The following is a 23,856-nucleotide window of genomic DNA, read 5'->3' on the forward strand; positions in this document are numbered from 1 at the left end:
AGATCTAAGTCATAGAGAGACTGATACAGAGAGATCCAACATCTAGTGGTCGAAGTGCATAAAAAAACAAGTCAGGTCCCGGGCCGCGCTGTGATTGGCTGACGTCACGGGGGTTTCCCGGCCGGCAGCCAATCACAGCGCGGCCCGGGAATGACGTCACGGGGGTGTCCCGGGCCGGCAGCCAATCGCAGCGCGGCCCGGGACAAAGGGGCGGGGCTTAAAAAAAGCACCAGAAACGCCCCCGAATCGCGTTTTCGAGAGAAAACGCGATTGACAGCCTCTGCCTCCCAATGGCTAGCCTCCATTTATGGAGCTAGCCAATTGGAAACAGAGGCTGTCCTAACCTCACTATTAGAAACAACAGATTTCGATCTGGGAGTGGCTTCGCCCCTCGCCAGGTTACGAAACCTAAAAAATGAGGGGGTGCACGGGGACCCCCTCCTAAGGCTCTTCGAGCCCCAGGGACCACCCCTCCCGGGGATTCATTTACATATTGGAGGGGGGCCCCACGGATCCACCTCCATGGGTTCTTTAGAGCCCCATGGACCATCACTTATTATGGGCTTTAAAGTAAAAAAGAGCAAGGGCCACCCGCACCCCCGTGCCTTGGGGACCACCACCTCCCTGGGGCCAGCTAATAAAAAACATGTGGGAGGGAGGCCTATTCTGTTACATTAGTCCCACACAGCAGGATTGCTGAGAACTCGTCGGAGGCCCGCTTCCTTTCTCCACCACACTGCAAACGAGCCTCCTGGCACCCTTCTGGTTGACTTCCCTCTCAAGCACTTTGCCCATCCTGAGGAAGGAGGTGCCCAGGATGTGCATTGTTTCTGGTCCCAGAAAGCAGAGGCTTTCGACCCAGGGGTCCAGAAACATGTTTGGTGGTGGTGGTGGTGGAAGGCTGCCTACATCCAGTCAGTGACCACACCAGGGTTAGTAGGTTTTCAGGGGGCACCTCTGTGATGCCCTCTGGGTACTTGTTACAATACATCCCATTTTGGCATCAGTGTGGGTTTATGGAGAGTAATAGTTTAGTACCAAATATACTGTGAGCAGTGAAGCCATCATGGTGCTATGGAAGTCGAGTTGTTGAATTTCCAGCCCATGTACTCTCTATGGCCTTCCTGGCACTTACAACATTAAGGAATAGACCCCAATATTGTAGATATGCCCACACCTGTGATATCGTGCACTCCGCCTTAGGGCTGGTAAGGCCTGCTAGAGGGGTGACTTAGCTATCTTTTAGGCAGTGCTCGTTGACATGGCACACAGGCAGTGTGCCATGTCGACTTAGTAATTTTATTGTTACCAGGCCATGCTACTGGCTGGGGGGTGGTGTCCTCTTAGATGCTGAGGGCCCTTGGGGGCCAAGAAACCCTCCTGTTACCTCCAGTAAGTCCCACACAGATGGACTGTTGAGAGCTCATCAGAGGACCAAGCCTTTCTCCACCACTCTGAAAACATACGTCCTGGCACACTGCTGGTTGGGGGATGAAGTCCCGTTGGAAGTTGAGGGTCCTTGGGGCCAAGAACCCCTCCTGTTACCACAAGTATGTCCCACACAGCGGGATTGCGGACAGGTCGTCGGAGGCCCCACTCCCTTTTCCAGCACTCTGCAAACACGCCTCCAGGCACACTACTGGTAGGGGGAAGAAGTCCCCTTGGATGCTGAGGGGCCTGGAGGACCAAGAGCCCTCCTGTTACCACTAGTATGTCCCACACAGCGGGATTGCTGAGAGGTCATCGGAGGCCCTATTCCTATGCCCAGCACTCTTCAAACACGCCTCCTGGTGCACTACTGGTTAAGGGAATAAGTCCACTTGGATACTGAGGACCGTTGGGGGCGAAGAATCCCTCCTCTGAGAGCAGGTCGGAGGTCCCTCCTCCTTTCTCCACCACTCTGCAAACGTGTCTTCTGGGCACTATAGGTTGGGGGATGAAGTTCCTTTGGGGAATGAGGGTACTTTAGTGGCACTCACACACCTACTTACAGACCCATACAGCCACTCACACATCTGCTCACAGATCCATACAGCCACTCATACAGCCACTTACAGACCCATATAGCCACTCACACGCCCACTCGCAAACCCATACAACCACTCACACAATCACTCGTAGGCCAAGAAACATTGGTCTGCACAGGTGAAGACTTTTACATCATTTTGGCTTCAGCTCGTATGCACTGCTATACTAAACCTGGTCCTGTTTTATATACTTGAATGCATTTGATAGCCTGGGTGTCACAACAAAAACCCAGCATGGAGGTCAGACATTTAAAAACGGGTGGATATAAATGCGAACATAACCCAGGAAGATATGGCATGGCGGTGGTACACTGCAAAACAATCTAGAATGGCATTGGTTAATGGTTACAAAAATAATCATAAGAATAGAACATCCAGTTTCCATGATGAGAACAAACACAAGGGTCAATAATTGAGGAGACTTACTATTCATTGACCCATTTACACCAACTGTTCCTTTACCAGATATTTCTGAAACTGGAACCATTACATTTCCACCTTTTATACCGGTCAGGCTGAAGCACGTTCTGGAGGTTATACGAGTATAAACCTTTCTGTTTTTTAAATAAATAACTTTTCCTTTTTGTGCGAAATAATAATTGACTATGACATGAATTCACTGACAACGGCTTACAATTCTTTAGACGCATAGAACTAACAAATAGAAAGTTCAAAAAATGACTGCGGTCGAGGTAGCTTATGTACTTACACCAGTTTAGCTGTCTGACAAAGCTGGCCATGTTGTTATGCTTGAAGTGCTTGGGAAGGATGTTCTTCGCAAAATTCTCTTCGTTCAGCACAATGAAGCTGTTTCCATCCTAGACATGAAAACACCACAGCCAAAATAAGAGTCAGATCCAAATCCATATAGCTTGCAAAACGGGTGTTTGAGTATTAAATAAGTAATACAAACTTATTACATCAATTTATCTTCCAGAAGAAGGCAGCCCTCTGTCACGAAAAAACAAAGTCATCTTGTGCTTTGTAGAAAAATAATTTGGCTTCAGACTCCCTCGGCTTATCCAACCTGCCCAGTTGCTACCTGTTTCACGATCTACATCCCTACCCGTGTCACTCAGAACCGTGGTTTCCTCTACTCTTCCAGCTGGGCTTTGGAAAAAAAAATCTATTTAGGATAGGCACCATAAGGAGTAGAGAAAATTACATAATAGCAAAGAAAGTCTTTGATACAATATGTAAATCACACCTTGTAACCATTTGATGCGACTAGAATGTAAGTCATCCATAGGTACAACTGTCTACAGTTTGTGGGCCATGAACCATTTTGTATTCTGCGGGGTGTCTTCATTTTCAGACCTTAGGCTGTTGTTTGCATTTAGTCCATTGTGGCTAGTCAGTTGCAAGAAATGATAGATTTTCTGGAAAACTACAGGAATGCTGTTTGTAAAGAAGTTAAATGTAAAGGCAGATTGTTTTCAAGGGTATCTGCTAAGAAATGATTCTTGAAGGAGACTAGAAAGATGTACCCTCTTACAAATACCCTCTCTGATCTCTGCCATTCACACTAGCTTTAAACCAATAGGGAGAGCTCAGCTTCTCACAAAAAAATCTTGAAAGGTGGTAACCACAGAGATCAGAAATATGTGGAAGAGAACAGTCTTCATGGAGAGTAGAGTTGGGTTTTACAGGCCATCGCAACATAGAAAATGCCTCAGTGAACATCAAGGAGAGGCTGCTGGAGAGGAAGAATGGAGGTTGCCAGCGCTTTTTGTGCTATTGTCTTCTTAGCTGAATTCAACATCCTTCTTAACAGAGTGCAGCACACATCTGGCATTCCCCGCCAGAATCCTGAATTGAATTAGTTACTCCTTTCCTGCAAAAACACCTCGGTTGTTAAAGCAAGGTATATTTGCACCAGTGGTCCATTAGATATGCATACTGCCTCAAGTCACACCCCACGCCAATTAAATCACTACATGATTTAATGGCCTCAAAAGGTTGATTTCACATCTAGGGCCGTCACTCAGGTGGTGCTGCAACACAGAGTATATTTTGATGTGGATTCAGAAGCATCGTCAACCCAGGATGTAAGAGAGATGGCTCATAACATAAAAAGGGAACTCATGCTATTCAGTTCAATGGCCACCCATTAAAAAACGAGCAAGTCTCAAAAGAACTGGCCAGTGGTGGAATTTAGCATTAACTGCCCTGGCTGGACAGGTAAGTTCATGTACAAGATTTTACATCGTGCAATCAAAGTTAACATGATACTCTACATGCAGAGCCTGGTGCTAATAGTAGTAGTAGTTGATGGTCATACCCATGTGATGGCTGATTCTATGGATAAGAGAAAGTGTGCTTTTCTTACGTTTCTAACACTTAATAACAGTTATGCATTCGCAGGATGGGGATAATATTATTGTGCAACTCGAGTCCCACAACTGTTACAATATTTTGAAAATTTTAAGAAAGTAACAAAAATCTATTTATGAGTCAACTGGGTAAATAATGATTTCTAGATAAGCAGAGCTCTAGCCCTAAGCCCACATAAACCAATGAGTGGCGCTATGCCTATTTTCCCTCCCTTTACTGGGATAGCAGTACCGTAGCAACAGACATATCCCTCAGTAACATCAATATGATCAGCTTCGGCCTGTGATCCGGATCCTCTTGTAGAGGCAGGAACAGGGATCAAACAAGGAAAATCTAAAAAGCCTCTATGTGAGACGTTGGCCTGATGTGCAGTGCTCACTATTCTAGTGATCACTATATATCAGTCCAAACAACCCTTATTGATGATTGGTTGTAAGTCAACCTTATAGACCAGCTATCCTAGTAGCATGGATACGAGCAGTCTAAGGCTAAGACTCTAGAGGGCGTGTTAAGCCAGCTGTTTTACCATCACATTACCCCTTGAACACCCAGTGAAAGGACACCACACAAGTTGTTATGAAAATAAACAGTGTATTTATTTATAACAAGACTACCCTGGCTCTTTATGAGACAGGGAGCTAAGCACACAACAAAACTCTTACGAAAATACTTAAGTTAGCACGTTATACACAAATGCCCGAGGGGCACGAAAAACCATATACTTTAAAAGTGGAATGCGAATTACTAGCAGGTAAGTAACAGTTCTAATAGGCTTTGGAATCGCTAGGACTGGACTAGGGAATCGTTAGATTGCTACTAGGAGGCCCAGGGGACTCGGGTGCAGAGTGTGCACTCTCACGCGGGATGCGGGACAAAGTCTATGGAGGCTAGAATTCACAAAGTTAGTGTTCACGGGCGAACCCGACCTGGTAGGGAGAAAACGACAGTGGATCCTGACCCTTGGATAGTGAGGCTATGCTGGGACACCGAAGTGCCGAAGTTACCTAGCCCAGGGGCTGCAGCTGCATAGGTCTGAAAAGACGTCGGGGATCTCGTTGCCGGACCAGGAGCCTGGAAGAAGGAAGTTGCTGGCAGGCGACTAGTGAAGGAAAGTTCGATGGATCCAAGCCTGGATCAAGGAAGAAGAAAACCTGAAAGCAGAGGGGACCAAGTTCTTGAATCACTAGCCAGTGATTAAGTGGGCACCAGGATGGCACCGGGCGAAGTCACCGCAGTCAGGTGAGTGGGCGCTGCTGAGCTCTGCAGTCTCTCGGACCAGGAGGCGTTGTCGGCGACCAGGATGGAGGTGCGAGCTGTCCCACGAAGGTTCTTGCTGTCGACGTCGCTGGACCCAGGATTGGGCAACAAGTCTTGGCAAATGCAAGGCCCACGCGGTGGACCTAAAATGGCGTCTTGGGTGGACCAGGAGGGTCCAGGGTACTTCTCCGATGGAGGGAAGCAAGGGCCAGTCTGGAGCAACCAGACCAGCAGCAGAAATGTCGTCGGGCGTCGTCAGGAAGGCCACAAGCCAGCGGGCTAGTAGCCAAACAACGCGGTGAGCAGCAAAAAAGCAGAAGGGCCCCACGCAGATCGTGGAGATGCTGGGGGGGCTGCTCTTCGGTGCTGGAGCTGCTCAGGGTGGGGGCTTCTCGGACCCCAAAGCACTCACCAGGAATTCACTCGGCGGGCTTGCTGGAAAGAAGTCGTGCAGTCTTGCAGATGGCCGGTCCCTTGAGGTCTCGTCGCACCCACGGTTCTCAGCTGGGCTGTAGAGGTGGGTAGAGGTCAGAGGTGCCAGGGAAGCCGGTTCTCGTCGAGCTGGGCAGTCGGATTCCGGAGGAAGGACTTGCAGCAGACCGCAGTGTTCTTAGATGGTGCCTGCGGATGCAGGGTGACTACTCCTTAGTCACAAGGGAGAAATCTTAGGAAGAAGTCTTGAGTTCCTTTCGCAGAAAGTAGTTTCAGGATTCAAAGATGATCTGATTTGGAAGGGGGCCAGTCTCTACCTTTATCCTGTAAAAGGGGGCTGGCACGCGACTAAGTCCTGCCCTAGGGGTGGGACTAGGAGGGGGGTGGTTACACCCACTTCCTTGGCGGGCTTTTCCCCAGCACAGGGTCTGGAGTGACCCTGGAACTGGTTCCAGCCAGCCTATGCACAGTGAGCACCGGGGTGCCACGTGCAGTCACCTTCCTCTAAAGCCCTGCCTACCTACAATACACAAAACCCTGTCTGGGACGGTGCTGGCACCGCCCCTGGCAGGAAACCCTTTGTCCTTATCTCCTGCTCTGGGAGGACTCCCAGCAGCAGGAGGGCAGACTTGTGTCTCGGTGGCAGCATCCATTTTGTGGATGCTAAGGCTCTGTCTGACTTTTAACCGGGTTATAGGTTACATGCATGTCGTGTCCCTCTAGAAGGGTGGAATGCTAACCCCGTCGCCAGAATTGGCGAGGGGTTAGTATTCCAATTCGTATGACACCTTACTCGACATGTTTTGATAAAGCGATACCAGAGTTGGCACATAACCGCGAGGATTATAATGCACTTAAGAGTATATGGTATGCGATATCATGGAAACGGCTAAGGGATGGATCCCGAAAGCCGCAGACAGGCTCAGCTCATGCCAGAGCACCATCTCACACGATTCCAAGCACTCTGCCTTCAGGATTGTTAAGGCCTGCCATAGGAGTGACTGATAGGAGATCTGTGTGTCCATTTTAGGGTTAGATATAGGTATACTATATCTAAAGCAAAGGGTGAGTACACCACCTTGCCCCAGCTGTCGTGCAGCCAGTTGTGTCAGTTTTAGTTAGTCAATCCAGGGGTGGCACAATACATGCTTCAGCCCCTGGGAGACTTCTGGGTGCACCTCAGCCCTGGGTACAGGGACTTGGAGAGGGCCCAGTGCCAATTCAGTACCTGAGTACAATTTGGATAGAGAGAACAGCTAGGCTGTGGGTCTGATTAGCAGGCCCACAGCCAGGGAAAGTCGTAAACCAGTGCAGCAAAAAGCAAAAATCTGGGTGATCATAGGATTGCAGACCCTACTCTCCTACATGACCCCCCCCCAAACTTTGGGACAATAAACTAACCTTGACCAGGTGAGTCTTCTTGCTCTAAGTGGAAATACCTGGAGAGCCCATCAGCATTGCTGTGATCAGTCCCAGGTCTATGCTCCACTGTAAAATCCATCCCCTGTAGGGAAATGGACCACCTAAGCAGTTTGGGGTTTTCACCCTTCATCTGATTTAGCCACAAGAGGGGCTTATGGTCTGTCTGAATGGTGAAGTGAGTGCCAAACAAGTAGGCCCTCAGCTTCTTCAGGGCCCAGACCACAGCAAAGGCCTCCCTCTCAATAGCTGACCAATTTTTCTCTCTGGGTGTCAACCTTCTACTAATGAAAGCAATAGGCTGATCATTACCATCAAAATTCAGTTGAGACAGAACAGCTCCCACACCCAACTCAGAAGCATCTGTTTGGACAATGAATGGCTTGGAGTAATCTGGACTCTTGAGGATAGGTGCTGTGCACATGGCCTGTTTTAGGTCATTGAATGCTTTCTGACAGCTTGCTGTCCACTGAACTTTCTTTGGCATCTTTTTGCTTGTCAGGTCATTAAGGGGGGTCACTATGGACCCATAATTTCTGACAAACTTCCTATAGTACCCAGTCAGGCCCAAGAAAGCTCGAACCTGAGTCTGGGTGATTGGAGGAGTCCAGTCCTTGATGGCCTGTATCTTACTCTCCAGTGGCTGAACCTGGCCTCCACCTACAAGGTGGCCCAGGTATACAACCTGTGTCTGCCCTATCTGGCACTTGGTGGCCTTGATAGTGAGGCCTGCCTTTTGCAGGGCCTCTAACACTTTCCTCAGGCGGACCAGGTGATCCTCCCAGGTGGAGCTAAAGACAGCAATATCGTCCAGATATGCTGCACAGAAGTCATCCAGCCCAGTGAGGACTTGATTCACCAACCTTTGGAAGGTGGCAGGTGCATTTTTCAGTCCAAAGGGCATTACCACAAATTGATAATGCCCTCCAGGGGTAGAAAATGCTGTCTTGGGTTTGGCTTCCTCAGCTAACCTGATTTGCCAATACCCAGCTGTCAAATCAAATGTGCTTAAGAAGTTGGCAGAAGCCAATCTATCTATAAGCTCATCTGCTCTTGGTATTGGGTGGGCATCAGTCTTAGTGACTGCATTGAGGCCTCTGTAGTCTACGCAAAACCTCATCTCTCTCTTACCACCCTGGGTGTGAGGCTTTGGCACTAGAACTACTGGGCTAGCCCAAGGGCTATCTGAGGGCTCAATGACTCCCAGCTCCAACATTTTCTGCACTTCAGTTCTGATGCAGTCTCTAACATGATCAGGCTGCCTGTAGATTTTACTCTTAACAGGCAGACTGTCTCCAGTGTCAACATCATGGGTACACCAATCAGTTTGGCTGGGTGTCAGAGAGAACATATGTCGAAAGGATTGCAGAACTTGCCTGCAATCCTGTTGCTGATGTTCAGTGAGGCTGCCACAAAAGACAACACCATCAACTGACCCATCATCAGGATTCTGAGTGAGCAGGTCTGGGAGAGGGTCACTCTCTTCCTCCTGTCCCTCATCTGTGGCCATGAGCAAGCTCATGTCCTTCCTGTCAACATATGCCTTGAGCCTGTTAACATGGAGCACTCTGAGAGGGCTCCTGGGAGTTCCAAGGTCCACCAAGTAGGTAACCTCTCCCTTTTGCTCAATGATGGTGTGGGGCCCAGACCATTTGTCTTTCAGAGCTGCTGGGGCCACTGGCTCCAGCACCCACACCTTCTGTCCTGGCTGGTATACAGTCAGTACAGCCTTTTGGTCATGCCAAGCTTTTTGAAGTTCCTGGCTGGCCTCAAGGTTTTTAGATGCCTTTTCCATATACTCAGCCATCCTGGAGCGGAGACCAAGTACATAGTCCACTATGTTGGTTGCAGGCTTTTTGAGAGGTCTCTCTCATTTTTCCTTCACCAAACACAGGGGTCCTCTTACAGGATGCCCATACAGAAGCTCAAAAGGGCTGTAGCCAACCCCCTTCTGTGGGACCTCTCTGTAAGCAAACAAGAGGCAGGGGATCAGGACATCCCATCTTCTCCTAAGAGGTTCAGGTAGTCCATGAATCATCCCTTTCAGGGTCCTGTTGAATCTCTCAACAAGCCCATTGCATTGTGGATGATAGGGTGTGGTGAACTTGTAGTTCACACCACACTCTTTCCACATGGCAGTCAGATATCCTGACATGAAGTTTGTACCTCTGTCAGAAACGACCTCCTTAGGGAAACCCACTCTGGAGAACACTCCAACTAGGGCTCTTGCCACTACAGGGGCTGTAGTGGTCCTAAGGGGAATAGCCTCAGGATACCTGGTGGCATGGTCCACCACCACCAGTATAAACTTGTGTCCTGATGCTGTCTGGGGTTCCATTGGACCAACAATGTCAATCCCCACTCTTTCAAAGGGAACCCCCACCACAGGTAGTGGTATGAGGGGGGCCTTTGTTGTGCCACCTGACTTACCACTGGCTTGGCAAGTGACACATGAGCGACAAAACTCCTTGGTATTCTCATTCATATGGGGCCAGTGAAAGTGTGAGACAAGCCTGTCCCAAGTCTTTGTCTGACCTAAGTGACCTGCAAGGGGAATCTCATGGGCCAAGGTGAGAAGGAAACCTCTCAGAGACAAGGGGATGACCAGCCTCCTGGTTGCACCAGGCTTGGGGTCTCTTGACTCAGAGTACAGGAGTCCATCTTCCCAGTATACCCTGTGGGCACCTGTGGCATTCCCTGCAGCCTCAGCAGCAGCCTGCTGTCTGAGGGGTTCAAGGGAAGGGCAGCTCAACTGTTCCTTCCCCAGGTCTGCTCTGGAGGGTCCCCCTGAGCCCAGAAACTCAACTTGATCAAGTTCAAGCTCTTTAGGCTCAGTTTCCCTCAGCTCTTCTAGATCAGCCTCCTCAGAGACTTGATCCTCAACCTGGGGCAAGGGGGAAGGCAAAGCCTTACCCTTACTGCTCTTCTTCTTGGAAGGTGTCTGGTCCATAATTTCAGGATCCAGCACCTGTTCAGTGGGGCATCTTCTGGCCTGTGACCTAGTCACAGCAAGCACATGTGCTGGCAAGCCTAACATCTCCATGTGAGTCCTCTGCTCCACTTCTGACCATTGTGATGACTCCAAATCATTGCCCAACAAACAATCAACTGGGAGGTCTGAACTGACTACAACTTTCTTTTGTCCCTTCACTCCACCCCAGGAGAAAGCCACAATTGCCACACTATGACTAGTAGTGACATTGCTGGCATTGGTCACCAGGAAATCAGTACCTGGCATGATCTGTCCAGGGTCCACAAAGTTAGGTGTCACCATGGTGACACTGGCACAAGTGTCCCTATAGGCCTGAGCCATTTTGCCATTTATCAAAGGTGTCTGCCTGTATTTGCCCAAAGTATTGGGACTTATCTCAGGGGACATATCCATATCCCCTGTACAGACAAGGACAGCCTGAGTGAGTGTGCCAACTAAGTTGTCAGACCCCTCAGTACCCAAGGTTAACCCAACTAATGCCTTGGGAGTGACACTACCACTACTGACTGTACTAGGGGGTGCAGTTGCTTTAGGAGCTGTAGTGGCAGGAGTTTGTCCTCCTCTTTTGGTGCACTCACTAAACCAGTGAGATTTACTTTTGCAGTACTGGCACCACCTTTTTGACTGGCCTTCTTGAGTCTTCTTCTTCTGGGAAGCCTGACCCCCACCCTCTTTGGTTTGTTGGGGACCTGGTGAAGACTTCTGGTCATTTTGCTCATTCTTAACATTACCCTTCTGGTCTGCTTTCTTCTGACCACCCTGGTTCTGGTTCTGCTTGATCCTTGTCCTGACCCATTTGTCTGCCTTCTTTCCCAATTCTTGGGGAGAGGTCAGATCTGAATCAACAAGGTGCTGGTGCAGCAGCTGGTTCTGACAATTGTTTAAAATTTGTTCTCTCATCATTAGATTATACAATCCTGTGTAATCTGTAACCTTGCTACCCAGCAACCAGCCCTCCAAAGCCTTAGTGGCACAATCCACAAAATCAGACCAGTCCTGAGACTGAGTTTTCTGGGTGTCTCTGAACAGCAACCTGTACTGCTCAGTGGTTAAACCAAACCCATCAACCAGTGTATTCTTCAGGACCTGGTAATTGTTAGCATCCTCCACTCTTGTAGTGAGGAGCTTATCTCTACCTTTACCATCAAAGGAGAGCCACAGTATAGCTGCCCACTGACTCTGGGGAATGCCCTGCACAGTGCAGGCCCTCTCCAGAGCAGCCATCCATTTCTGGATATCATCCCCTTGCTTAAAGGGGGGCACTATTTTAGTCAGGTGTTTAGTATCTAAACCCTTCTCTCTATCTCTTGGGAGATTGCTGCCACCAGTGGGAGCTAGCCCACTCATCTGCTGCTCTCTAGCAAAGGCAAGCTTTTCTTTGGCCAGGGCAAGTTCTTCCCTTTCAATCCTCAGTTCAGCTTGTCTCATTCTAGCTTCATGCTCTTTTCTCTGAGGGGAAGTAAATCTCCTCTGTGGAGGATTCCTTCTCCCCTGAGAAGAGGCATTAGAGTGCAGAGATCTATTGGAGTCCCTAGAAAGAGATCTATCTCTCCTAACTCCAATGTTAGGCCCACTTCGGGTTAGTACTGGGGGTCCCCCAGATCCTAGCCCAAGTAAGTCTAAGTTGGTCCTAGTTAGCCTTCTGACTACCTCAAGACCTTTGTCTACCTCATCCCCAGAGAGTTCCTCTTGATCCTCCTCCTCAACTGCTGAATCAGTGTTGGGGAGGTCTGGATCCCCAGAGGTTCCCTCTAAGGCTGGCATGTTCTCATGTAACTGAGAAAGCTTTCTGGCATCATATGTCTCTAAGAGACCTATCAGAAAGGGAATGGTGGGGTTAGACCCCTGCTTCAGTTTCCTGGAGACACAGATTTGTCTCATCTCCTGAAAACTGAGAGCTGCATATCTTGAAGTGACCTGTGGAGGGTCAACACTGACCAGGGGAGTCTCAGTAGAGTCCCCCTGAGTCGACATGCTTTTCTAGTGAGGTGTAAGTGGTGCACTTACCTACACTATATGTTTGCCTACTGATCCCTTGCTAGAGTTGTAGTTTAGGGTGTGCTAAGCCCTAGGAGCTACAACAGCTGGTTCAGTAGAACTCAGAGTATTCTAAGCTAAGTTATATGTACCTTTAGTACTTATGTGATCTTTCACAAGATATTCTTAGGGCATGTGTGGTAAAACAACAGCAAGCTCAAATCCCACCGCTGCCACCAATGTGAGAAGTTGGCCTGATGTGCAGTGCTCACTATTCTAGTGATCACTATATATCAGTCCAAACAACCCTTATTGATGATTGGTTGTAAGTCAACCTTATAGACCAGCTATCCTAGTAGCATGGATACGAGCAGTCTAAGGCTAAGACTCTAGAGGGCGTGTTAAGCCAGCTGTTTTACCATCACATTACCCCTTGAACACCCAGTGAAAGGACACCACACAAGTTGTTATGAAAATAAACAGTGTATTTATTTATAACAAGACTACCCTGGCTCTTTATGAGACAGGGAGCTAAGCACACAACAAAACTCTTACGAAAATACTTAAGTTAGCACGTTATACACAAATGCCCGAGGGGCACGAAAAACCATATACTTTAAAAGTGGAATGCGAATTACTAGCAGGTAAGTAACAGTTCTAATAGGCTTTGGAATCGCTAGGACTGGACTAGGGAATCGTTAGATTACTACTAGGAGGCCCAGGGGACTCGGGTGCAGAGTGTGCACTCTCACGCGGGATGCGGGACAAAGTCTATGGAGGCTAGAATTCACAAAGTTAGTGTTCACGGGCGAACCCGACCTGGTAGGGAGAAAACGACAGTGGATCCTGACCCTTGGATAGTGAGGCTATGCTGGGACACCGAAGTGCCGAAGTTACCTAGCCCAGGGGCTGCAGCTGCATAGGTCTGAAAAGACGTCGGGGATCTCGTTGCCGGACCAGGAGCCTGGAAGAAGGAAGTTGCTGGCAGGCGACCAGTGAAGGAAAGTTCGATGGATCCAAGCCTGGATCAAGGAAGAAGAAAACCTGAAAGCAGAGGGGACCAAGTTCTTGAATCACTAGCCAGTGATTAAGTGGGCACCAGGATGGCACCGGGCGAAGTCACCGCAGTCAGGTGAGTGGGCGCTGCTGGGCTCTGCAGTCTCTCGGACCAGGAGGCGTTGTCGGCGACCAGGATGGAGGTGCGAGCTGTCCCACGAAGGTTCTTGCTGTCGACGTCGCTGGACCCAGGATTGGGCAACAAGTCTTGGCAAATGCAAGGCCCACGCGGTGGACCTAAAATGGCGTCTTGGGTGGACCAGGAGGGTCCAGGGTACTTCTCCGATGGAGGGAAGCAAGGGCCAGTCTGGAGCAACCAGACCAGCAGTAGAAATGTCGTCGGGCGTCGTCAGGAAGGCCACAAGCCAGCGGGCTAGTAGCCAAACAACGCGGTGAGCAGCAAAAAAGCAGAAGGGCCCCACGCAGATCGTGGAGATGCTGGGGGGGCTGCTCTTCGGTGCTGGAGCTGCTCAGGGTGGGGGCTTCTCGGACCCCAAAGCACTCACCAGGAATTCACTCGGCGGGCTTGCTGGAAAGAAGTCGTGCAGTCTTGCAGATGGCCGGTCCCTTGAGGTCTCGTCACACCCACGGTTCTCAGCTGGGCTGTAGAGGTGGGTAGAGGTCAGAGGTGCCAGGGAAGCCGGTTCTCGTCGAGCTGGGCAGTCGGATTCCGGAGGAAGGACTTGCAGCAGACCGCAGTGTTCTTAGATGGTGCCTGCGGATGCAGGGTGACTACTCCTTAGTCACAAGGGAGAAATCTTAGGAAGAAGTCTTGAGTTCCTTTCGCAGAAAGTAGTTTCAGGATTCAAAGATGATCTGATTTGGAAGGGGGCCAGTCTCTACCTTTATCCTGTAAAAGGGGGCTGGCACGCGACTAAGTCCTGCCCTAGGGGTGGGACTAGGAGGGGGGTGGTTACACCCACTTCCTTGGCGGGCTTTTCCCCAGCACAGGGTCTGGAGTGACCCTGGAACTGGTTCCAGCCAGCCTATGCACAGTGAGCACCGGGGTGCCACGTGCAGTCACCTTCCTCTAAAGCCCTGCCTACCTACAATACACAAAACCCTGTCTGGGACGGTGCTGGCACCGCCCCTGGCAGGAAACCCTTTGTCCTTATCTCCTGCTCTGGGAGGACTCCCAGCAGCAGGAGGGCAGACTTGTGTCTCGGTGGCAGCATCCATTTTGTGGATGCTAAGGCTCTGTCTGACTTTTAACCGGGTTATAGGTTACATGCATGTCGTGTCCCTCTAGAAGGGTGGAATGCTAACCCCGTCGCCAGAATTGGCGAGGGGTTAGTATTCCAATTCGTATGACACCTTACTCGACATGTTTTGATAAAGCGATACCAGAGTTGGCACATAACCGCGAGGATTATAATGCACTTAAGAGTATATGGTATGCGATATCATGGAAACGGCTAAGGGATGGATCCCGAAAGCCGCAGACAGGCTCAGCTCATGCCAGAGCACCATCTCACACGATTCCAAGCACTCTGCCTTCAGGATTGTTAAGGCCTGCCATAGGAGTGACTGATAGGAGATCTGTGTGTCCATTTTAGGGTTAGATATAGGTATACTATATCTAAAGCAAAGGGTGAGTACACCACCTTGCCCCAGCTGTCGTGCAGCCAGTTGTGTCAGTTTTAGTTAGTCAATCCAGGGGTGGCACAATACATGCTTCAGCCCCTGGGAGACTTCTGGGTGCACCTCAGCCCTGGGTACAGGGACTTGGAGAGGGCCCAGTGCCAATTCAGTACCTGAGTACAATTTGGATAGAGAGAACAGCTAGGCTGTGGGTCTGATTAGCAGGCCCACAGCCAGGGAAAGTCGTAAACCAGTGCAGCAAAAAGCAAAAATCTGGGTGATCATAGGATTGCAGACCCTACTCTCCTACACTCTAGACCAGACAAAATCCCGGCTGATCTGTATAAGCACAGACCTCATGTCATAAGTACACTCTATCCTACTCAAGAGCAACAGAATTTTTAAAAAAGGTGTCCATATTCCACTTTCCTCGCTTAACTCAAAATTAGTCCCAATACACAAGAAAAGCCTTATAAGGACGACTCTGAAAACTACTGTTCTATCAGCTTGAATGACAACAGACAAATATATTCGTTTTAGGCCAAAAGTCTGGGTACAAAATAATATCATATTTGTAAGTCTTCACATTATACATGCTGCTGGAAACATATGCCATCTTAAGAAAGAAGAGCCTCTATGGGGTTTTTGTGGCTGTTTGGTCTGCCCATAAATCTTTTGAAGACTTTAATAGGACAACATGGTGGGAACCATGCCATGGCCAGGTGGAGCCAAACGGGGCGGGGGTGGGATGGAAACCCTTCCCAATCAACAAAGGTGTTTTGGCAGCGGTGCTCGCCGGCACTACTGCTGTTAACCCTGTACATTAAATAGGTAGTAGAGTTTCTCATCAATGATTAAGTAGGTCAGGCCTCAAAAATCATAAAAATGCTACTAGACCTTCAGGTCTAGTGACGTAAATAAATCTACTCGACCTATTTGTAATGCTCTTGAGCTATAAACTGGTGTCAAATGATGTGATCGTGGGCAAATATTTTAATTCATTGAGCCACCATTTTCTTTATTATCACATATGAGATTTCCTTCAAATGTGCGAGTTCAGCATGTCTGCTGTGATCGTGGGCAAATATTTTAATTCATTGAGCCACCATTTTCTTTATTATCACATATGAGATTTCCTTCAAATGTGCGAGTTCAGTATGTCTGCTGTGCAAAAAACTCTTTTGTTTAATTTAACAGACTTAACATTTTCTCCATATATACTACAAATCTAGCCACATATAGTATACACAAACATGACCCTGACTTGCCTCTTAGTTCATTAACAGCATTGTCATCAGGGCAAGGACAGGAATGTTTCTCAAATCATGTTTAAAAACTATCACTTTTGATAAATACATAAAAAACTAAAGCATGAAGTGGTAGCACACCGTCATTTGTAATCAACAGATTTTACATTGAAATGGGGACAAACGTTCTCACTGAAATGCGGTTTTACTGATAAAACTGTATAGTTTGCAAACAATAATGTTTGGAAATAGAGTTTCTGCAAATAGGAGTCATTTGCACATCACCAAGTAAAGAGTTCTGTTTTGTTTTGCTCCTATTTACCTCTTTGTTTGCAACACACTTCTTAATTAGAAAAGAAACTGCTTTGGTAATTCCTGATATATTTAGAAATATTTGTAATAATAATTTTCAGGCTATTTTTAAGTTATGCGTTAGAGAAAAACAACGGGCATCTTCAGACAGCTCACTTGACAAAAACCTCTAACTTTAGTAAGAGTGAGAACAATTAACTAAATTTTCCAAGCAGCAATTAGTAAAAAGACAAGAGAACACCTGCTCCTTTCAAGCCAAAGTTCACTGGCTTGATGGGACTAGTAGGTGCTAAAAATAGCTCGATCTGATACAAAAATGTACTCGCAATTATGAGTGGGCAAGTAGATTTTTCGAGTCCTGTAGGTAGTAGAGTTTCACTTCAGTGGCATCAAAAATGTGACTCTGTTAGGAGTTCATACAGTTTTCACTCTGTTATTGGCAGATGGCACCTTGCTGATATCCAGGAGTCCCAAAGGATTGCAAAATAAGTTACACAGATTTGGGGAGTTCTGGAATCAAGCCACGGCATGGCTTTAAAAGTAAGCTGGTAATGGCTGAATCGCCTTGTGACAAGGTGTCTGACTCTCTTTATCGTGGGATAAGCATATGTTTGAATACAAGAAGGCTGAAAGCAAGAGTGCTGCATGTCCCATTACCTTAGAGATGGGGATTGAGGGGCATTGGGTCTCCAGAATGTGAGTTACACAAGAATTAGGGTAAAATAGCATCTCTTTATGAGGCTGTAATCTGGGTCTTTGCAAAATTATCCCCTCTAACAGTTAGTGAGAATTCCTTCTTTAAGCAACTTGGTATCATAGTCATGACAAAAGTGCCTCGCTAGAATATCAACAGATTACTTTAGGACTGCCTTACATAGATCTGTTTTCTTATCTTTATTTTCATTTTCAACATATACATTGGCATATAGTACATTATACAGCAAAGAATGAGGAAGAAATGGAATTTCCACATATTGTTATATTAATACTGTCTCAATACTAATCTAAGTATATTTGCTGTGAATTACAACATTGCGTTCATTACTAACGCATCTGACCCTCAGCATCAACAATAAAGAAATGTACTGTTGTTATTACCAATATATATGGGGATATTAGAGAGTCAAGAGATAGCTGCAGTGTGGGTCCCAAAAATCCTTTAGAGCAGGACACCTGAGGGAGTGGCATGACATAGGTTTCAGAATAATGGAAGCAGATTAAGTCTCTTATCCAATGGGTGGATCTTGGAGTCCGGGGCCTCTGCTAGTTTAAGGTGATTCTGCGTTTACCAAGCAGAAAGTCGTAGGCTGCCTTCCATGAGCGATGCTGCAATAAAACATTGCGAACGGGCTGGTACATATCCTCGGAATGAAGTAAACTGCAACTTAGATTTGGGGGTGCGCAACAAGTATAGTAAAATTAAATCTTTGCAGGGGAGAGTTATGATCCTCTTGCTGGTACCAAAAGTAGAACTTTTTCCATTTGAAAGGGTAAGAGGCTCTCATCTGATGTCGCATTGCTTCCTTTCGGAACTGTTCTGCATGACCTTGCCAAGTATTCCTTTATGTGAACTTTGTTGATCAATAAACGCTCCTGGCTAAAAGCTGCGTTTAAATCCTCGGTGCCTTCAGAGATATGGGTCTGAATTTCATTTATCCCTGTTTCTTCAGATAGGGCAAAATATTGGAATTGGAAGTGACTGTTGTAATAACAATACTGTGCGTTGACATGGACGATAGAAAAGCCTTGAAAGCTGGATGAACTGCTCTGAGCTCCAGAAAAATTATGTTGTTTAGTCTTTTTCTTCCTTTAACACAGGCCTTCAATGGACACATATTATCAAGAACGAGCGATAACATTATCGCCGCTTTAGCAGCAGGAAACTGCCTCTAAAGCGGTGATAAGGGGCTTGATAATATGCCCTAGACAATTCCAATAGAAGCCCAGGTTCTGGTGGGAAGGACATCAAACCTGGGCTTCTAATGGAATTCTCTAGGGCACATTATCAAGGCCCTTATCGCCGCTTTAGCTGCAGTTTGCTGCCGCTAAAGCAGCGATAATGTTACGCACGTTCTTGAAAATATGGCCCTATATCTTTTCTCTCCAGCTCACAAAGGAAGCATCTGTGCCAATTGTGTAGAGTAAACAGATCTCCAGTATTGAATCTTTCAGACGGTGACATGATTGAATCATTCACTGTCGTCGAGCTGTGAAAAAATTAAAGCAGTACTATACTAAGCATACCCTGCAAAGGCTGCAAAACATTCACTTTATTTTCCTAAACTCTTTATTTGAAAATGACTAAACTCCAACCAACTAGATTGTACCACTGATCACCACTTCCTTCAGAAGCCACCATACTTCAGATTTCCTACTGTTTGTTGTGTGGTGGGAGTTTCCATGAGCACTGCTCAAACTACTTAGGAAAACCTGAAAACGATCAACTCTTTAACTTTTCAACCAGTATGATTACTTCATAAATTTGTTTGCCATCATTTGCTATGAACTTTGAAAGAACATTATGTCAGATGCATCAAAGAATGTTTTTTCACCCCTTGTTGTACTTGTGGGAAGCTGAGGCTACATTCCGAGGATCCCTGCAAAGAACAGATCTACTGCCTCTATCACTCTCAAAACGCACAGGAATGCAAAATCTAGCAAACCTTTTCAGCCAAAGTCTTTGCATGATAGAAAGGGTAGGTTTCTGAAGTGGCTTCAGAAGATAGTAGCCAGGGAAACCCTTGATGGAAGGGATGAGATTGAAGGTACCTTAGAGATGTCTAGAACTCAAAAAGAGCGCCAGATGGCCATTCATCGAAACTTCTGCTATGAATCAACACCTACTAACGAGCCTCCAAAAAAGGTTTTAAAGAAATTTGAGAAGAGGCCTTCAAGAGACCGTAGTCCATCTTCTAAGGTCTCTCAACAACGAAGTAAGAAAGCTGAAGTATCTTCAGTACACAGACCAAACTTAGTGCCTCCAATGCGATTAAAAAGGGTGCCTTTAGTACTTATTAAAAATGTCGCTTGCATCGTCCACTGCACTGCCCCAATCAGATAAGCTATCAACTAAGTTAGTTTTACCTCCATTGACAACAGTAACACTATTGTTATAACCCATAAAATGACCCAGATCTCTTGGAAATTGTTGCTACATTTCATAAGAACCACATGTTCAGTCACCATACTGTTACCACGCTGTTTACCATGTTTGTTCTGCAAGTAAATAGCTCTGACTCCACCCCCTCCCAACCTTTGCTTTAGACCACTACAACCATGCCAGAGATAGGCAGGGTGGGGTCCAAGTTTACTGCTCAAGTCAGTTCACATTTCTTTCAGCCTCAACACACACCTTCACCTACAATTTCATTACTTTTAACAGATTGATAACAAGTGCTTGTGACCTTGATGTGTCTCTAAACACCGGAAACTAATTCTGCAGTATGCTGCCAACATAACTGCATTCCACCACATCTCGGGCAACAGAGCTTAGATAAACAATCACACCCTCAAGCGCAACATTCAGCTTACAGTTTGGAAACAATCCAAACAGCTTTGGATATGCAGGTAAGCTAAGAAGGGCTGCACTAGGGTTTGCCGGGGCATAACATAGTAATGTAATTTCATATATTACAATTATGGCCGATTAACTAACACTAATAATACTAAGACCATAATGCTCTGCGGTCACCAGACATTTGTAACTTCTACCAAACACACAAAAGGTTATACCTCTTAAATTCACATAATATATGTCTTTTACGAGGGTTTTATGAGGTAGTACAGCCAAGAAAACAGACAACACTAAATGAACAAGGATGGGATAACTGAGCAAAGCGGAAGGCTTTAATCTACCCCACTATTGCAGGTCCCAAATATTTATACACTCTACCATTTTATTGCATCTCACAATGACACTAATATATGGAACAATAGTAAAAATGCCCGTGCTAACAGATCCCTCCACTTCTTTCTCCCTCCAACCATGCCAGTTCAGGACCAACATTATACATAATATCTCAGATTAAATAACCCAGAGCAGTAACCAGCTAAACAGACTATGATCATAAGAAATACCATAAAGGGTCCTTTAGGGTTGGCCAAAGCTGCCAGCACAATATAAACCAAAACCCTGTGTGTCTGTTTCTCACACCTCTTCCTCCACCACACTGCTATGCTTAGTGTCCAATAAAATAATAACCAGTCCTCACTCTTGACATGAAAACACTTTCCACATAGGATCAGAAAACATCCTCCCACCCCCACGTGGCGTACCTTGCTACACCTGTAGGTGCTTCCGTGCACCACATAGGTGTAGTAAGCGCTATATTAATTCTGCAATACGAAACAATACAATTAAACTACTGAGGTTATCCTCAAGAACAGCAGGTCCACCTCTGGACCCGAGGACGGCCTCTCTGAAGAAATTAAGACCAATCGTGTAATGGATAAGGAATCTGAGCACGGTTGCGTTAAAGCACCACATAGTTTAGTACGGGTCGTGGTGGATGGACGAAATAAACTTAGGAGGGAGAGAGTGTGTGTGTGTGTGTGTCGGTCTGTCAATCTCTGTTGGAGTGTGGGGGAGGCTAGGCACGGGGCTGGTAAAAATGCGGTGACTTTGTCACAGTCACGTACTATGTCCTACATCTTATTATATGCCCCTCTTTGTTATATTCAGAAAAGTAGATATAAACAGACTGAAAATGTCAATGTGGATACTTTGGGAAACGCGGTAAACAACAATGCCAAATAGACCTCAAGTTTAGTCTGAAAAACGAAAATTGCAAAGCCATGTTTTTCAACCAGGAAGGTGTAGGATTGAACAAACCAACAGCAGGCATTTGCATTGGCGAGAAAAGTTTAGATAGAATGCCTTGTTTTGGTTTGGTGCACATCACTTTTCCTTAGAGGAGGTTATGTTCAAGTGGTTGTCTTTTATGGCTGCACCTGGCACATTAGTTTTTGCGCTCCTGAAACTGTCCACGCACCTGGCTCCAACAGATGAAGTCGTTTGTCTTGGGATCTTCCACCAAAGCCCAGATCTTGGTCAGGAATTTGGGAACGCTATAATGGGGCTTCATGTTCAACATTGTTTCTTCGGAAGCAGCTACTGCTCTACCAGCATAAACTCATGTCATGTGATCAAAACCAAGTGCTGCTGCATCAGATACCCCGAACGCACACTATAGAGACATAGAAGACGGGCAAGCGCGTTGGAACTTGTGAGGCTGCGAGCGGAGCAGCCATGTTTGAACAGTAATGTGTTCGTATCTCAGTGACAGGATCCTAAAAACGCACCTCCGGTTATGTTAATAAAACATAATCCAAGTCTCTGTACGTTTTATCACGCGTGTGTTGTACATACCATTATGGAAACCGTAATTATACATAAACTAATAGACTTTATGGAATACTGATATGTATCGATTATATTAATCAATTGCTTTTTAAATAGTGTTTTTCACTCTTTAGTAATCTGATTCTTCCAGAATTTCTGTATAAGTTTGAAGTATATGAAGAGTTTAATTTTTGTTTAAAGACAATCGCTTACATTAGAAATGGCCAACACGTAAATCAGCGTGTATTGTCTTGGAACAGGCGTTAGTTAGTATGTGTCATGCTTTTACTAGCTTGACGATCTCCAAATGTGTGGGTGTAATCAAAGGGACAAGGAACCTGCAAGAGTGAGATAAAGGGGAAGGGAGTGTCTTGCAGTAGATTAAAGAGGCTTGAGGTTTACTAAAAACTTTCAGCCTTGGGATTTGGCACCCCGACCTTTCAACAGCAACGATAGGAGGCTGATGACCTCTCTGGGCACTTGTATACATTTTTTGGAAATTATTTTTCAAAATTAAGCTCTGGAATGAGATGGCTGAAAGTGTCCCACTTCTACACTTGCAAAACCAGGGCAGTTTAGACTTCTACAGATATGCTTTATCTTGGAAAGTACGAGAGACTGCATGGATTTTCAACTTTATCAGGGAACAAAACAGTAAACCAGTCCAGCAGACCATAAAACAAGGCCAGAAAAGCCACAAAATTGGCCCTCAAACGGACTTACCTGTCTGACTAGCCCGTTGGGCACTGCCTGATTGTTCTATAGGTAGAGCCACTGGAATTATGCTACAGGAGAGGGACAAATTATGCGCCAAGAAAAGGCAAATTATGCAGTGTAATGCAGCACATTTTGTGATAGTATTTATTAAATTGTCATTTTTACACTGTCTGGATGTAGATTGCACCGAATTAGTACCAGTTTAACACCCAAATGCCCCAATAAGCAATAGAAAGGTGACAGTCAACCTTTGCATTGGGCTTTCCACTTTGCTGCAGCATATCGCTGCATTTAAGTAATTTTTGAACAGTTTGAGCTAGAAACATTTTAATCTGTAGATTATATAGCAGGTGCTGGATTATGTGGCAAATGCAGAAAATCTATAATTATGTGAAGAACGCAGCGGCCGCACAATCGCATAATTCCAGTGGTCTTGCTTATAGCGCAGTCAGACCTTGGCTCAGACACACCTTTGAAATGCCGCCTGTTGTTGTAGCCCTGCCCCATATGCCTAAAGCACACTCAGCTCAAGTGCGAAATGCTGACATAGCAAATGCACTCCCAAAGCACTTGTGGGCGTTGGCTGTCAGGTGAGACATGGACTCTCAATCTCAGACAATGTACTGGAAAGTTCTCCTTATCTCTGCAGCATGTGCTTACCATATTAGGCTACCAATCCATTTAGTTTGCACCGTTCAGAGGCATGCCTTTCTTAATTAATATTGTTGACTGAGACTGCGAAAAAATAACTTGTTTCATACAGACAAATAATTATTTTTGTGTTGAGATTGCATGAGTGATGTCTGACAATGTCCATCTCCATGCAGCTGTAACAGCCAAGTTGTCAGCATTACATGAAATATGCATTTTGGATGCCCTGCACTTAAAGCCAGTCTTAACTACCTACTGAAATTTAATTATGCACAATATAACAGAGGCTACAACAAAATATGCACAGATTTAGTGTTCATTGTAAAGCAAGGGTTAACCTTCCATTTAAGGGGTCTTCAGCAATTTCAAGATATTTTAGAGCATCTCATAGCTCAAAAGGTTGTCATTTCTGATATTTATCCCTTTCCGTGCACCTCATTGCTTGGATTTACTCGCGAGAAAGGGTCACTCTAGTGTCACACATTTGGCTGTTGAATGTCACCCATAAATGCA

At 46.3% G+C, this 23,856-nt stretch overlaps 1 protein-coding gene across 3 annotated transcripts in view; it reads right to left on the reverse strand.

Annotated features, from left to right (window-relative positions):
* Positions 1 to 21,781, reverse strand: part of LOC144763144 (uncharacterized) — a 268,884-nt gene extending 247,103 nt beyond the window's left edge. For 2 of the 3 annotated variants that reach the window (XM_078648465.1, XM_078648464.1), the window contains exons 1-2: positions 21,626 to 21,777; positions 2,737 to 2,845 (exon numbers count right to left, since the gene is read on the reverse strand). In XM_078648465.1, coding sequence (XP_078504591.1) covers positions 2,737 to 2,845; positions 21,626 to 21,727 — 211 coding nt within the window. In that variant the 5' untranslated portion in view covers positions 21,728 to 21,777. Of the gene's footprint in view, positions 1 to 2,736; positions 2,846 to 21,625 lie in introns of all 3 variants that reach the window. The other variant, XM_078648466.1, reaches the window with a different exon arrangement.
* Positions 21,782 to 23,856: the final 2,075 nt, after the last annotated feature.

This window comes from Lissotriton helveticus, chromosome 6 (assembly GCF_964261635.1).
Source record: "Lissotriton helveticus chromosome 6, aLisHel1.1, whole genome shotgun sequence".
Taxonomy (NCBI): Eukaryota; Metazoa; Chordata; class Amphibia; order Caudata; family Salamandridae; genus Lissotriton; species Lissotriton helveticus.